Source organism: Pinus tabuliformis, chromosome 3_1 (genome assembly GCF_031772625.1).
Source record: "Pinus tabuliformis cultivar Carrire ecotype Pingquan chromosome 3_1, CPIR1, whole genome shotgun sequence".
Taxonomy (NCBI): Eukaryota; Viridiplantae; Streptophyta; class Pinopsida; order Pinales; family Pinaceae; genus Pinus; species Pinus tabuliformis.
The window spans coordinates 110,386,168-110,404,235 of NC_142301.1; the positions used below are offsets into that span (position 1 = coordinate 110,386,168).

The 18,068-nt window shown below is 38.1% G+C and overlaps 1 protein-coding gene across 1 annotated transcript; it reads right to left on the reverse strand.

Moving 5' to 3' along the window:
* Positions 1–1,375: 1,375 nt before the first annotated feature.
* Positions 1,376–2,323, reverse strand: LOC149186026 (uncharacterized). The gene has a single exon (XM_089409210.1). The coding sequence runs from the start codon at positions 2,321–2,323 to the stop codon at positions 1,376–1,378; it is 948 nt and encodes a 315-aa protein (XP_089265336.1).
* Positions 2,324–18,068: the final 15,745 nt, after the last annotated feature.

An 18,068-nucleotide genomic window follows, 5' to 3' on the forward strand; every position in this document is an offset into this window, starting at 1 on the left:
TCCACAAAGCGAGATTAGATTCCAGCTTGTCAAGGAGAGATTGCCAGGAGGTATTTTTAATAGCCGACGCTGTGAGTGGCGCTCCAAGATATTTAGAAGGCAGATGGGAGATGGAGAATCCCAAAATTCTGGCTATATTTCTCTGTGTGGAGAGAGGGGTATTGAAAAAGAAAAGCTAAGACTTGGAGGCATTGATAGAGGTACCTGAAGCTTCTGAGTAAAGAGAGAGGAGCGATTTGAACATGGAGGCTTCTTTTGAGGATGGATGGCCAAATAACATGGTGTCGTCCACAAATTGTTGATGGGACAACGGATTGAGGCCATGAATGGAAATACCTTTGAGCTTGTTAGAGGCTATAGCTGCTTTGAGTAGTCTGCTAAGACCCTCCGCCATTAAAACAAAGATAAAGGGTGAGAGAGGATCCCCTTGTCTTATGCCACGTGAGGGCTTGAAAGGAGACGAGGGAGATCCGTTTAGGAGAACTGAGAAGCTAGGAGAAGTGATGAGACTCATGATCCACCTGGTCCATGTAGCATTAAATCCAAAGGCTAGAAGCATTTTTTGTATAAAATTCCAGCTAAGCTTATCAAAAGCTTTGGAGAGGTCAAGTTTTAGGATCATACCTGGTTTTTTGAGGAGCTTTAAAGAGTGTATGACCTCATTTGATAAGATGATCCCATCCATAATCTGCCGTCCTTCCACATAGCCTGTTTGCTCCAGGGATATGAGCAGGGGAAGGAGAGGTTTGAGCCTGTTTGCGATCACTTTTGAGATTAGCTTGTATATGACGTTGCAGAGCGCGATAGGTCTGAAGTTTTCCGGCCTGTTTGGTTCCTCACCTTTGGGTACCAGAGCAAGGAAGGTGGTATTAAGGGCCGGAAGGATCCAGTGCATACTTCGGGATTCTTCAACCAGGTTCCATACTTCATACTTGATGAGGTCCCAAAATTCGTGGAAAAAATTGGCTGTGAAGCCATCGGGACCAGGTGCTTTTCCGTCTTTGAGTTGAGCCATGGCTTCTTCAATTTCTTGCAGGGTCGTGGGCTGAAGAAGTCTGGTGTTGTGATCCTCTGTGATTATGCTGGGAATATGTTGCGTGATGGCGCGGATAGCTGCTTCTCTGTTCTCAACGGGCTCCGTTAAGATGTCCTTGAAATACCCTGTAAATTCTTTCTCCATGTTCTCATGCTCTTCAATTCTTTCGCCTTGTTGGTTGTTGATGAACGCTATATTGTTATGCATTCGCCTTTGGATAGCGGTCTTGTGAAAGAATTTTGTGTTTTTCTCGCCTTCTTTGAGCCAGTTGATTCTCGATTTTTGCCGCCAGAGTATTTCTTCTTGCTTCCTGCGTTCTTCTATTTGGTTCCAGAGTTCCTATTCCTGCTTTGCTTGTTCTTCTGTTCTGCCATGATGTATGAGATTTTGCTGGAGTTTGCTCATTTGCTGCTCTAATTGAGAATGCTTCTCTTGAATGTTGCCAAAACTTGTGCGATTCCAGATTTTGAGGACATACTTCAAATTCTTTAGCTTTTGTTGAAATTGATACATTTTGGCACCCTGCGGCGGAGTGTAGGCTGTCCATGCATCACTGACTACTTTTCTGAAAGTGGTGTTTGTGAGCCAGAACGCTTCAAATCTGAAGGGCCGGTTACATTGATTGCCTGGTCTGGACCATTGTAACAAAATTGGACAGTGATCGGATCCACTGTGAGGCAGGATGGAGGCATTGAAATCCCCTCCTAAATGTATAGCATTGTCAGAAAGGAAGAATCTGTCAAGGCGTGAGGCGATGTGTTGAAGACCTCTTCGTTTGTTGGTCCATGTGAAGATTCCATTCGAGGTAGGGATGTCCATAAGGTGATTGTTTCGAATGAACTCTTTGAGGCTTTCACTGTCACTGTCAAGCCCAATTCGGCCGCCCTGTTTCTCTGCCATGGAAGTTATTATGTTGAAGTCTCCTCCCCCGATCCAAAGCGGGAATTGTCTGTTTTCATTGAGAAGAGCAAGCGTTTCTAGAAGTTCTATTTTTTGCTGAATAGATTGTGGAAAATAAACATTTGTGAGGTGACCATGAATGTTCGTGCCAACTAGGTGGAATGAAGCTTGAAGGAGATGGAGTGTGGCGTGATAGTCATATAATGTGATGATCTGTGGGTTCCAAAGAATAGCTAACCCTCCTGAGGCGCCTGAGGCATCAACAGAGATAGCCCTGCTTCCTGCCCAAACTTTGCCACGGATTCGTTCAATAGCATCAGTGGTGCTTTTGGTTTCTTGCAAAAAAACTATGGTGGGTTGTTCTTGCTGAATCAGATGTTTGATCATTCTGTGTTTTGAGGGGCTGTTGAGTCCTCTCACATTCCAGGATATTAACTTCATGTAAATTGAGATTTGGGTTTGTAGAACTTTGTCAACTTAGGGAATTGTCCTGAGTCCATAAGTATTTCTCCCAATGCTATGGTGCGCTGGAGGTCTGTCTTCCTTCCCCTTTTATTGAGATCCTTGAGTAATTTTTTTCCATCCCATGGACTGCCTCCTTGGATGCCCAGGCTTTTGCTATGCTGTGCCTTGGCTAGGACTCCTTCAAGTTTGTCGATTTGCCAAGGTTGAATGGAGTTGAATTCTTTTTGTTTGCAGGCCGCCTCAAGTGTAAAGATATCTAAGCCATCGATGATGACTTCCGTTTGGTCTTCTTCATAATAATGATTTCTCCTGGAACTTCTTCTTCTGCTTCGTGCTGAAGCCTGAGAGCAATAGTGGCTTCTGTTTCCATATCTTCATCCGGCCGTTCTAGAACCACAGAGGGTTGCTCTTTAGAAGACGAGAGGGAGTTGAAACTAGGTATGGATTTACCTTTTTCCAAGGAGGGGATGTGAGAGGGATTGAAAGGGTCCGGGGCGGAGGATTGCGGGGGATTCAAATGAGGGAGGGAGGAAGATGGTTCAGAGGGTTGGTGAGGGGACTCAGAGCTGGTGTGATTCTCTTTTTCCTGCGTAGCAAGAACAGAGAATTTGTTCTGGAGGTTCTCTTTGAAAGGGTTTTCAGGTACTGGCTGGCTCTTTTTGGTATGCCTGCGGCGGTTGGGGACTTTGATGAAACCTTCAGAATCTATTTCCGAGACAGCAGTAGCTGCTTTGGTCTGGGAATTTAAAGGACAGTCCCGAAATAAATGGCCATGCTCATGACACTTACGGCAGCGGAAAGGAATATGTTCATAATCTAAAGTTTGAGACCATTCATAATCATCGTGATAGAGTTTTACCGTATCCGCGAGGGCGTTGGTCAGATGCATCTGGACGCAGATCCTAGCATAGGAGGTATACTTATGAGTCTTTGTCTCTGCTGCAACTCGTATGAAGGTGCCCAGTTTGTTGCCTATGTCTGCCAGAGTTTCTTCTTTCCAGTATTCTACCGAGAGGGAGTACATCCTGATCCAGACGGGGGCCCAACTGAAATCCTCTTTGTCAGGGTTGAATCTGGGCTTCCATTCCGTGAGATAGAGGCCTGACGAGTTGAAGAAGTACGGCCCTCCTTCGAATATCCTCACTCTGTCCTCCACACAGTGGAATATAGCTGTAAAGAAACCCTTTGGCCCGAGTTGCAGAGTTAATTGTCCTTTGGGCTTCCATTTTGAGGCTATCCAGCCTTGTAATGCTTTCTCCGTGGGCCAAAAGCCTAAAAATTTGCTTATGAGGGCGTGATCTTGCATGTACTGGATTTCACCATTGATACGGTGGCTGGGCAAGTCTACCTTGATGGGTTCAGCAGCTTTTGGAATGCATGTGGCTGAGGTTGCTTTAGGCTGGGTCGCCTTGACTTTGTCATGGTTTTCTTTGTCAGCATCATCGTTTTCTGTCGGGGCCGTATGGAGCTTTGCCTTAGCTTTCTGATTGTCGCCATGTCCTGCATCAGGGCCAGCGTCAGAAGAGTGCAGCGTAGTTTTGTCAGACTTTGTGGAGTGATTTGGAGGGGGAGCAGAGCTCTCCCCTCCGCCCACCGATTCCATTGCTATCGACCAGCAGAGGAACGACGGCAGTTGCAGGGAGAACAGTCAGGTGCGGCGGCAGTAGGTTAGGGTTAGGTTGCAGGGTACCAGAGATCGCATCAGAGCAGTTTCGCCCACTCTACTTCATAAAAATAACACACTTATCCTCCATATTCATGCTTTTAAATCAATTTATTACTAATCGCATTATGTTCAATAATTTTGTTTATTATCGATTTTAACGATTTTATTTTCAACCAGTGTTTATTTACAATGTATTATAATATTCTCAACTAATTAAATTATATTATATTTATAAAACTAAATTAATTAATAGGTATATTTATTTTCTATATGTATATATATAAAACGTTATATGAAAACGTTAATGTTTTGATATTACAATGTGAATTTATAATTTGATATGATCTCTATAAAAATGTTAATGTTTTGGTTATATTTTTAATATATATATATACATTATTATTTAAAATGCTTTTAGATCAATTTATTACTAATCACTTTATGTTCAATAATTTTGTTTATTATCGATTTTATTTTCAACTAGTGTTTATTTACAATGTATTATAATATTCTCAACTATTAAATTATATTATATTTATAAAACTAAATTAATTAATAGTTATATTTATTTTCTATATGTATATATATACAATTTGTGTTAAAATCTATTTACAAAAATGACTAAGTAATGATTAGTCATTTTTATCAATGCATGTATTAAGTTATATAGTTGAAGAGAGCTAAGTAACACATGTGATCGAAGAGAGTTAAGTAACACATGTGATCAAATGTGAAATGTGTGGTGATGTGGCCACTGAAGGTGCCATATCGCTTTATCGTGACCAGTAATGGAATATGGTCATGATCGTAAAAGCTAAACACCAAGCAAACAAGGAGCTCATTGCAACAACCAAGTCATGATCAACCCCTGAGAAAGCCTCAAAGTCAAGTGGTTAAAACACATCCAATCTTCAAACAAGCATAATTCGCAAACAACTAATCAAAATGAGGTCAAACAAATTTAGCTATATAGATAAAGATACGTCGAACTCATTTAGGCCATCCACATTCTCAAAGTCCAATAATAATATTACCAAACGATCAGTTAAAAGGGTCCCCATGTGAGATTTAAAAGTGAAAAATGGGGGGTTGTGTTTTACCACAACAAAAACCATCTCACAAAAAGATAAAAAAGATAGATCAACGCCTTAGAAATAAGCCTCTTCAAGGGGGAAACCTCCTTTAGATTACACAAATGAACAATTCTTCGATGGTAAAAATGACAAGACCTCCTTTCTATATATAGGAGTCTAAGGGGTTTTAATATAATCAAAGCCGACATAACAATAATAATGTAGGGGCACAACAATAACAATAGTGGGCTTCTATGGGGCACAATACTAACAACATGGGGACTACATGGGCACAACAATATAATAAGGGTGTTGTACTAATAACAATAAGGGGTTACACTAATAGTATAAGGACCTAACATGTCCCTCTCCTTCAAAAAGTGTTGTCCTCAACGCTTGAGTAGTTCTGGATGATTTTGTATAAAATTCTTATCCTCCCATGTGCAATATTCAGTGGGTAAGTTCTTCCATTTGATGAGATACTCTGAAATTGATCGATTTCGTAGCTGTCGATTTCTTGTTTCTATGAATGGTTCAAGTTCAAATATGATTTTTTCGTCCTCGTCAAGTTCTGGCAATACTATTTGAATTGGGATCTTCTACAACTTTAGAATGAGTGGCCACACTTATTCATCATTCTTCCATTCATCCCTTGCTTCATTTATCCAATATGATTGGATAATAGAAATAGAACAAAACAATACTTCCACATCCTCATCCTTTCCTAAGAGTGCATCTGCAACAACATTTTGCTTCCCTTTTTTGTAGATGATTTCAAAGTCATAACACAACATATTTGTGACCCATTTTTTCTATTCTTCTGAAGATAATCTTTGTTCTAAAAGGTATTTAAAACTATCATGATCCGTTTTTACCTTGAAGTGTCTTCTCATTAGGTAAGGTTGCCATTTCTTAAGTGCATGTAGTATTGTCAACATTTCCTTCTCATAAATAACATGCTTGAGGGACATTCGTTTGTATGGATGTAGCCGTAAAAATTCCAATCACCTACACCAAAATGTCTTTCACTGCAATGTTGATATGCATGTTGTTTCATTTGATTCTGCACCAAAGTGGCGTTATCCTTTAAAAGTTGGAGAACTTGTTGTTGACGCTCATTGTGATATTTCATTGCTTGAACCTTTTTCTTCTTGATATGTCCTTCTATCTTGAGAGTTTGAGGAGTGGTAATTTCTACCAATGCATTACAGGATATGGTCAGATTCATTTCTTGATGCTCGATGTGATCTTTCACTTCTTGAACATTTTTCTTCTTGATATGTCCTTCTATCTTGAGAATTTGGGGAGTGGTAATTGTTGCCAATTCTTTACAAGATATGGTCGGATTCATTTCTTCTTTCTCTGGGGTTGGTTCCTGATGTATATCCTCAGCTTTTGACGTTTCTTGATCATTTTCTTCCTCCTCTTCACAATTAATGTAAAATAATTTCTTCTCAACACACTTATGACATTTAATGTATTTGTTATCACAATTGTAACAAAGTCCTTTTGCTCTTTTTTCTTCCAATTGTTGTGGTGTCAACCTTGTAGGTTGTGGAAGGCTAGGAGAAACAACACTTCCATCTTTATAGTTGTGAGGGTTAGACTTCCTTGTTGCCATAATTTTTCTTTCCACTTTTATTTTAACCTGAATGCCTTCACCAATGAATCAGGTTCCGAAAGATGAACCTCATGTTGAATGTTATCCTTTAAAGTCCCTATGGAGACATCAATTCTCTGCTTCTCTAGAATATTATTTTCCCTTATATTCAATTTTTGAAAGTCCTCAATGTACTTTTCCATTGAACACTTTTTTTTGAGATTTATTAATTGGCTAAAGAAGGTGTTTCTCTTTGTATCCTCATAATGTGTTATCATTTTCTCCATGAAAATTGACCACGTAACAAGTGGTTTATGAGAACAAAGCCCTTTATACCATAAAAATTGATCGAGTTCTAAATATGGAGATGCAATACGTACCTTTTGTAATAGTTGCACCTCATGTAGATCAAAATATTGCTCCATCTATAGTATCCAATTTTCCGGATCCTTGTCATCAAACTTCCTCATATCGCCTTTTCTTGTTTTTAGGAGCTTGATCTTGCAATGACTGTAACTCTGTAATTTCGGATCTTCCAGTTCTGAAATTATGATGTATAGTATCCCTCTGCATCCTCTTTCCAATGCCACCAGTCTGATCAAAATTGAATTCTCCAAGAAAGTGTTATGCAAAATCTCCCAAGATGACCTGATTATATACTTTTCCAGAAGATTGAACTTATATGAAGTGCCACATTTCACTGTTTCGACCTTCGAATTTGGAAAATATACAAAGAAAACTATAGTTCGTTCTCTTTGTATAACTTCTTATGAAATTTCAATATGATGCTCAGAGAGATAGTTATGATGATTTTCCTCAGGTCACCTGTTTAGGATGTAACTCGAGAGCCTGCAAAAATCCTAAATTCTTTGGAATGTATCTCCAAAACTATAGCGAAACAAGATCTAACATTCAGACCTAAGCTTCACCAAGATTTCAGCTCAAATGGGTTTTAATTTCAGAGTCTGAACCTTTGTATAAAACAATGTATAGCGAGCATTCCACGATGACCTGTTTGAGATGAAATTATGGAGCTTGCAAAAACCCTAACTTACTCAGATCATATCTCCAAAACTATAGCAAGAAAAGATCTGAAATTTACACCCGAGATTCAAACCTATTTCTTCGCAAATGGGTTTTCTTTTTCTATTCTAAAAATTCGTAGTGAAACCATTATAGTGCAAATGCCACAATGACCTGTTTGGAGCGGCAAAACCCTAGAATCCAAAGCTCTGATACCAAATGTTATGAAACCAACTCACAAAAAGATAGAAAAGATATATCAATTCCTTAGACATAAGCCTCTTCGAGGGGCCAAGCTCCTTTACATTACACAAATGAACAATTCTTGGATGATACAAATGACAAGTCCTTCTTTCTATATATAGGAGTCTAAGGGGTCATAATATAATTAGAGCTAACATAAAAATAATAATGTAGGGGCACAACAATAACAATAATGGGCTTCTATGGGGCACAATAATAACAATATGGGGACTACATGGGCACAACAATATAATAAGGGGGTTGTACTAATAACAATAATGAGTTACACTAATAGCATTGGGACCTAATAGGCTTAGTGCTTAAAGGGCTAAGCCCTTGGTTCCAGTCCTTGGTCATATGAGGAAAGTCACACAAGGGGCTATAATAAAGGGGGACTAAGGGGGAAATCGAAAAGTGCCCGTTTCACCTGTTTTAGAGGTAAAAATCTCATGGCTCAGAGATTTTGTTGTTACACTAAATAAAGGCACTGATAGTGCAGGACAAAGGTTTATAGGGTGTGATGGGTCAACAATTATGGTTTTAAGAAGAAAACATGGTGCATTCAAAGCACGAGATGAGTTGATTTAGAAGAAGCCCACTATGACATGGGTTTGGAAGCCAACACCAAATGAAATAAACAGAGAAAAGAGAAAGGTTGGTGATGTAATGTAGGAAGCCATGCCTTAAGTAGAACAACTCCTGTAATAGAGACGATCACAGGATGGGAAAAAAGATCTTTGTATATTTTGCATATTATGGTTATTTATTTGTTTTACTGTAATGTGCCTCCTTTCCTGAACCATTTAATTATGTAATATTTTGGGCCACAAATCCATTTATACTGAGACATGTTAGAAAATTATATATTACAGAGCAATGGAACACATAGAATATAGCAGAAATATAAACATAGAAAAACACATAAAACCAAAGAGACACAGATATACGTGGTTCACCCAGTTTGGGCTACGTGCACCCCGAACAGACAGTCCTTCCTTTTTATTATCCAACAAAATGAAGAGACACAACCTACAGTAGATCCGCTATAATATCCTTTGTTTTCTCTCACGGTCTCGCCTCTCGATTTCTCACTCAGAGAATACACATCTATATTACATGGCCGCAATACAATGCCCTCATATAAAGAGAGGGGTTGCCTTCTAGGGCAAAAAACCCTAAACTAAACATAAGTTCTACCGTCAGATCATCTGCTTAATGAACGGCCCAGATTGACTATAAATTACTATACTTTTACAAGGAAAATTTTCATATGTTTTTAGCTTCAGGGAGGCTGCCCCCGAAACCCCTACTGGGGGACCGCTAGCCCCCGAACCCCCCAACCAGGGGGGAATCAGCCCCCCCACACCCCTGTGGGGGGACAAGTCACCCCCCGCACCCCCCGTGTTGAGGGGTGTACAAACTTCCTGGGGTATACATCCGCCTGAAACAAAGACCTCCAAATAATCAAGCTCCACACCCAACAATCTCCCACTTGGAGAATGATTGTAGCAACTCCACCACTGCTTCATTTGTTGGACAATGACTCCTCTTTGGACCTAGCTATTTTCTCATCTTCATTGTCATCCTTGAAGACCAATTGAAACTAAGCATGTTCTCAGTTTCTCCCTGGTTACAACTTTTGTTAGCATATCTGCAGGATTCTGGCTAGTGTGTATCTTTTCCAACTTCAACTCTCCATCTTCCAACATTGATCATTTGAAATGGTACTTGAGCTGTATGTGTTTAGCCTTGGAATGAAATGCTGAGTTCTTTGCAAGATGAATGGCACTTTGGCTATCACTGTATAACGTGCCCATATCATGCTCCTTACCCATATCACCCATAAACCTTTGTAACCAAATCATTTCTTTACTAGCCTCTGTAGCAGCAACATACTCTGCTTCTGTTGTTGAAAGTGCAACAACTCTTTGGATTTTTGAAACCCAACTGACAGTTGTTCCACCTACAGTAAATACATATCCTGTAGCGCTCCTCCTTTTATCTCTATCACTTGCCATATCTACATCAACATATCCTTGCAAAGAAATGTTTGAACCACCAAAGCATAATGTTTGATTTGTGGTACCTTTCAAATATCTGACAATCCATTTCACTGCCATGCAATGTTCCTTTCCTGGATTGTTCATGTACCTTCTTACAACTCCCATTGCATGTGCAATATTAGGACTTGTGTAGACCATTGCATACATTAAGCTTCCAACTGCTAATGCATATGGAACTTTGGACATATAATCCATATCTTCTTGGGTCTTTGGGCACATTTCCTTACTAAGATTGAAATGGCTAGCAAAAAGTGTACTAACTGGTTTTGCATTGTGCATATTAAATCTTTTAAACACCTTTTGTATGTACTCATTCTGAGACAATGTTAATTTATGATTTTTCCTATCTCTAGTTATTCTCATACCAAGGATTCATTTTTCAGCTCCCAAATCCTTCACTGCAAATGAATTTGCCAATTTTCTTTTGAGCACATTTATTTCCTGCATGTTAGACCCTGCAACAAGCATGTCATCTACATACACTAACAATATAATATAGTTGCCATCATTTTACTTTTTTAGATAGACACAATGATCAGAGTGAGATCTAGTATAACCTTGTTCAGACATAAACTTGTCAAATTTTAGATACCACTGCCTTGGAGACTGTTTTAAGCCATACAAGCTCTTCTTCAACCTGCACACTAGTTTCTCCTTCCATTTTACCTCATATCCTTGTGGCTGCTGCATATATATCTCTTCCTCCAAATCCCCATGGAGAAAGGTTATCTTTACATCTAACTGCTTAAGATGCAAATATTCAATTGCTACTAGACTTAAAATAGCTCTGATTGAAGTCATTTTAACAACATGAGAAAATATATCATCAAAATCAATACCTTTCTTATGTGCAAACCCCTTCACCACAAGTCTAGCTTTGTACCTTTGTTTTCCTCCATCTTCTGCCTTCAGCCTGTAAACCCATTTATTCTGCAATTTAGTTTTACTTGCAGGCAACCTGACTAAGTCCCAAGTTTGGTTATGCATTAAGGAGTCCATCTCTTCTTCCATGGCTAGCTCCCACTTCTTCTTGCTTTCAACCTGCATTGCTTCTTCATAACATTCGGGTTCACCAGAATCAGTCAACAATAAATAATATAATGAAGGAGAGTATCATTTAGGGGGTATGCTTATCCTAGTAGATCTTCTAACACCACTTTCAGGTATTTGGGGTGCCTATTGCTGTTGTGGTGGTTGTTGATTATTATTATTTTTAGGCACCTTTACTTTTTCAGTGATCTCATCAAGAACCGTGTATTCCTTGTTTTCTTTTTCCTGTTTCTTTTCCTACAACTGATTTTTATACAAGACCTTTTCATTGAATATTACATCTCTTCTCCTAATGATTTTGTGATTTTCATAATCATATAAGAGATAAACAAAATCATTAACACCATATCCAATAAAGGTACATTTCTTTGACTTTGCCTCAAGCTTTGTTCTATTTTCTTTATTAATATGGACAAAGGCCTCACAACCAAAAGGATTTAAAAAAGAGTAGTTTACCTTTTTACCTGTCCATGCTTCCTTTGAAAGACCACCATCCAAGGAACTTGAAGGCCCTCTGTTTATTAGATAAACAACAGTATCTACAGCATCTGCCCAAAATAGTAAAGGCAATCCTGCATGAAATCTCATGCACCTTGCACACTCCATGATTTTTCTCTTCATCCTTTCTGACACACCATTTTCTTGTGGTGTTTTTGGAACTGTCTTCTCTCTGCGAATTCCATGCTCTAAACAATAGCTATCAAACTCTTTGCTGCAATATTCACCTCCATTGTCTGATCTAATACACTTCAATTTCTTTCCTGTCTCAATCTCAACCAAAGCTTTCCATTTCTTGAAAGTATCAAATACATCAGATTTATTCTTAATACAATAAATCCAATTTTTTCTAGTTGCATCATCAATAAAAGTAACATAGTAACAAGATCCACCAAGAGATGATACCTGAGTAGGTCCCCATACATCTGTATGCACAAGCTCTAATTTTTTTCTCTTCTTTTCTTTCCCAACTCTAAGAAATCTGACTCTCTTCTGTTTTCCATAAATGCAATTCTCATAGAAGTCCAAATCAACATTCTTCAAACCTAGCAACAAATTCCTTGAGTGAAGAATCTTCATCCCCTTCTCACTCATGTGTCCGAGCCTATGATGCCATAATGTTGCATCTACTCCTTTGGAAGTTAAAGCATTAACAGAGTTAGAAATACCATTGCATAAATACAGTGTACCAACCTTTTCACCTTTTGCTATTACCAGGGCTCCTTTAGTGACCTTCCAAGCTTTATCTGTGAAAATTGTCACACAACCTTCACCGCCTAACTACCCTGTTGAAATTAGGTTTTTCTTCAGATCTGGAACATGCCTTACCTCCTTTAATAGCCATTGGTTTCCATTCTGCTGTTTTACAATAACCTTACCCATTCCAACAATTTTATAGGGTTTATCATCACCCAAACGGACTTGTCCAAAATCTCCTTGAACATAGTCATGAAAATATTTCTTATCCGATGTGGTATGGAATGAGGCCCCTAAATCTACCACATAGGAATCAGTAATATTTTCGAAAGAAAGAATCAAAGCATCCTATAACACGTCACCTGTCACATTTGCTTCATTATTATTTTCTTGCTGTGCATCTCGTTATTTTCCCTTCCGAGATCTACAGTCTTTCTTTAGATGTCCTTTCTTTCCGCATTTCCAACAAACTATCCATGATTTGGACTTGGATCTGCCTTTCCTTGATTTACTGTGATGTCCATAGCTCTTTCCTCTTTCCATTTTTCTTCCTCTAGACTCTGCACTTAAAGCATTACCTGATGTCTCATCAGAGCTTTTCCGTCGCATTTCCTCGCTAAGGATAGCACCAACAACATCATCAAACTTTAAAGTACTAGATACAGAAACAAAGTTACTAATGGCCATTACTAAACCATTCTAACTTTTTGGAAATGAGAACAAGAATAACAAAGCTCTAAATTCATCATCAATGTTTACCCCTACAGAACTTAACTGACTTGTAATAGTATTAAAATCATTTAAATGGTCTGCAACAGATCCACCTTCTGACATCTTCATATTAAATAACCATTTCATAAGAAATACCTTGTTTGATGCCGAGGGTTTTTCATATAGTTTTGCCAACACCTTAATCAAACCCTCTATTGTTGTTTCCTTTGAAATTTTGAAGGTGACCGACACTGTGAGGCACAATCGTAATGTTCCGAGTGCCTTTCTATTGAGAAGGTTCCATTCTTCATCTGTCATACCTGTCGACATCTTTGTTTTTTTGCCCAATGGTAGGTACAGATCTTTTTGATACTGATAATCTTCCATCTGCATCTTCCACAGCGAGAAGTTTTGGCCGTTAAATTTCTCAACCCTAAACTTACCATATTCTACCATTGCTCCCACTCGAACCAGGAACCCTTCTCTCATGTGAGTTTGTCAGCCAAATAGACCTTCGACTTTGATACCAGTTGTTAGAAAATTATATATTACAGAGCAATGGAACACATAGAATATAGCAGAAATATAAACATAGAAAAACACATAAAACTAGAGAGACATAGATATACGTGGTTCACCCAGTTTGGGCTACGTCCACCCCGAACAGCCAGTCCTTCCTTTTTATTATATAGCAAAATGAAGAGACACAACATACAGTAGATCCACTGTGATATCCTTTGTTTTCTCTCACAGTCTCGCCTCTCCATTTCTCGTTCAGAGAATACACATCTATATTACATGGCCTCAATACAATGTCCTCATACAAAGAGAGGGGTTGCCTTCTAGGGTGAAAAACCTTAAACTAAACATAAGTTCTAGCATCAAATCATCCACTTAATGAACGACCTAGATCGACTAGAAATTACTATACTTTTACAAGGCCATTTTACATCTATTTTTAGCTTCGGGGGTGCTACCCCCGAAACCCCCATTGGGGACCGTTGGCCCCTGGACCCCCCAGTCAAGGGGGATCGGCCCCCTCGAACCCCCATCGGGGGGACAAGTTCCCCCCGCACCCCCCCATGTGGAGGGGTGTACAAACTTCTTGGGGTATACATCCGGCTAAAACAAAGACCTCTAAATAATCATGCTCCACACCCAACAAGATAGCTAGTTGACCTAACAATTGAGTCTAGACTAGAGATATTTCATTGTAATGAATGCTCTTTCTCCCCTCCCCAAATAAATAGGGGAAAGCATGACTTAGAAAAGGTTCAGAAATTATATAGAAAACACTACATGCTATTTTTAGACTGTATCTCTTTGTAACACAAATTTTTCAGAATGTCAAGGGAATGGTCGTGATTCCCTCTTCAAGAACTATAGTATGTGTTCCTTTTGTTAAAACCCATTTTGTTTTCATATTTCTTCTCTATATTCATGCAATTATAGCCACTAGAAATATTTAAAGCTTCCTCATAGATTTATTTATATTGATATGTGAATGCAAGTGCCTATAATTATATCACAGATTCACTTGTCTCAATATTGTTGATGCAGATACTTGTGTGGACTATTGAAATCACATCTTTAAATCCACAACACATGAATCATAGCATTCAATTCCTCCTTCATCCATTATTTCTACTTGTAACTCAAATAAGTATATAAATCCTTAATGCCTCAAGTTGTATATGTTAAATTTAGAAGTATTGAAGCCTTATGCTCTATGTGATGGGTTTCTCCTTATATTTGTCCTCTCTCATCTTCCATGCAAAATATTATTAGGCTGTAAGCCCCTTGAAATACTCAGCCTCCATTATTGTTATGCATATTTATGAGATATGAACCTATGAAGAAGTACCAGAAATCCATGTATTATTTATTTGGATAAATGAATGAACCCATTTCCTATAAATATATGTATCTATAGCAAAAAAGTGATATCTCCAATTTCTTATAAATCATTTGAGACACACAAATGTAGATGTGCCTAGGCACTGGTCTTGTAATCAATCCAAGGTTGTCTCTGGGAGCTACAAAATCTTTTGGCGTCATTGTTAAGGAGCTTACTGAAGGATTTTTCCCCGGGGATATGACAAATTGAGCAACCTTCATGTAGGTGAGAGAAGTATGTTATTATTGCATTCATATCACCTTGGCGACTCCACACCACCCTCATTATCATTCATAACATTAGCTTTTAAAATTCCTCATACTCACTTAGATACATCCCAGCAGAAAGCCCCATTTGTATCTGACCTTGAAAAATTAATTTCCAAGAAAATCTGTAAAGAGAAAACTCCCCCTCGTTGTGCTACCATCTCACCAGCCTTTGAAGTTCCCTCATCCAATTCTCAACTTGCTGCTGCCCATTATTCAGGACTTACTCCTAAGGCCCTGACATACCCTCTTTGCCCTCCAAAGACTGTGGTCTTGAATGCAGTTCCTTAAGCAAATTTTAATCCCCCTCCACTAATCCAAATGGCTCTTCTAAGATTTTTGCTAAATAAGTACGCACCTTTTCATCTACCTGTTGAAGCCTCGAAATTCGTTGAAAACATGGGGGATAACCACCCAGTCCAGACCTTGAAAGAAACTCCTTTTCTGTTTGGTATAGTCGCTCTGACTGGGGATAATGGGACCAGTTTCCCAGAGAGGATTGATTTGATGATGTTGATGGGATGATATAAGATGTAACAGGGAATGATTCAACTAAGTATAATCTAATCTAAATAATAAACACATGATTATATCTTAATCTAACATTTATCTAACTATACATCTACTTGGGAATAAAATAAGATATGAAATTTATAGTGATGTCTCAAGGAAATTGGTAATAAAGATCATTCAACTGCCAAAAGAAATGAAATCGTTTAATTATAATTGTTTTGGATAAATAGTTAGAAAAAACAATTAACAAAACTATATCGCATATAATAATTTTTCATGTATTCAAAACAGAATCAGAGCTAAAACATCATACAAAATTGCAATAAAGAGCAACTAAAACTCAAATTTTCATACATAAAACAATCAAGAGAAATAGTATTGCTAATGCATAAATAAAACACAATCATATGATAGAAGTACCATATATGAAAGGTTCTTCTCATGGGCTCAACAATATTGATTCAATTTCATTCAATCTAATACACTCTAAGAGTACAGAAGTGCAATTTCAGTAAAGCATTCTCAATATTCAAAGAAAAATAGATCTTGTTCCATTAATTTCATCACAATCTTCCCAAAAATACAAAAGTGTAATGTATTGAAAAGTGTTTTTGATACAATTATGGACCCCTCTATAAATTCATGAGAGGGGTTTAAATACTAAAATACATGCCTCAGAAATACATTATTACAAAAATAGTTGAGGAGGTTTCAAACAACCTTCCTCGAAGTGGGAAAAAATAAAACTAATAATAGAATTAAACTAATGAAAAGCTCCTTTCAACTTGAACTAACTTAGTCGGCTAACTTGATCTTTGAGATTGCAAATGTCGGTCATTGGTTTGAGCTGAGGCAACTGGCCGATTGTGGATTTTAACTATCCAACAAATGTGGCATCTGATAAAGATGGCACCATATTTTGTGCAAAGGTAATTAAACACCACAGAGTCATCCACTGGCTATGTAGTTTTACTAGACACTTCCAGTATGATTCCCAATCTAGTTTTTTCAGTTGTTTCATTACTTCTTCCTTGGTTTGCACTGTCTGTCTGCACTGTTGCTCCAGTTTTTTGATATTTAGTAGAAATCCTGGTATGCATTCTTTGACAAGGTTAGCATTGTGGAGGTTTTCATTAATAGCTTCTATTATACTTCTTTCTACACCTGTTTTTGTCACTGTCACCCTTTCTGTCTGTTTTAATCTTGTATCCCAATTTGTAAACAAAATGTCTTTGTGCGATTCTTCTATTTTTTGTAGGTCAACCTTTTTTCCCCCATCCGACTCTTTCCAGGTGATAAATTCAGAGATCATTTTATGGATTTCTTCATATTCAAACCTCATATCGATTACTTGGTTTGTCAATTTATCACTTGTCTCACATTAAGGATTAATCTGCGAGATTTTCTGGAAGAACATTTCTTCTTGTTGTATTAATAAGGAATTGAGATTGATTGCTTCTTTGATGAACTCGTCAGTTTGAGGGTTATCTTTAAATCTATCCACCATGGCTTTCATTTGATGAATCTGCGAGTCCTTTTCTGATAAGCTGGCCTGGTGTTGTAATCTCATTTTCTCGAATTCCCTCTGAAGCTGAGCTACCTGTTGTTCTTCTTACTGATTAGTTTTTTCTTGTTCTAATTGATGTTCAAGCAGAAGAATTTTCTATTCTTTTTCTTTTAGCAGCATTCAGACTTCTGTTGCTTTATCGATGGTTTTTGTGGCATAAGCTCCTACAAACTGTGACAAATTCGTAATATTTTCTGATGGGTCAACAAGAGTGTCCTTCCACACAACATCCATTGGTTCATTCTCTAGAGTTGCAGCAGACGTGGTGTCTAGTTTCCCCTTATTTCTTTGCCTTTTAACTACAACTTTATGAGTAGGACTGTAGAATATATATAATGGAGGTATCTCTTCAATTCTCAAGATAATTTCCAAAGTAGGAAAAGCAGGAATAGCCTCAATATCTTGAGTGTCTCTAGCCCCTTACTCTGTTGTCTTTGGATTTTCTCTGTGATGAGTCTATTTGGGGGTTGCAATTCAGATGTTTCCTCAAGATTTGTGCCTGTTTGGAGCTTCTTATTGAATTAATACTATGCCTTGTCAAGGTCAATGACTGGAATCTTCCCTGATTGAGTTGAAGTGGAACCAACCTTTGTTTGCTTCTTGGCCAAGGCATGTTTGGTTGTTTCCTCAATATTTTCTCCTGTATCTATCTTTATTAGGATCTCCTCCTCCATTTTGAGATTATTGTTCTAAGTGTTCTCACTCGTGAGTTGACTTCTCTTGGGTTTCATCATCAAAATTTTATTTTGAACTTCCCTCCAAGCTTACACTAGGAGTTGGTTCTCTTATTGGTTCAATTTG

Coding starts and splice junctions, on each gene's coding strand:
- LOC149186026 (XM_089409210.1), bottom strand. CDS start 2,323: ATGATCAAACATCTGATTCAGCAAGAACAACCCACCATAGTTTTTTTG.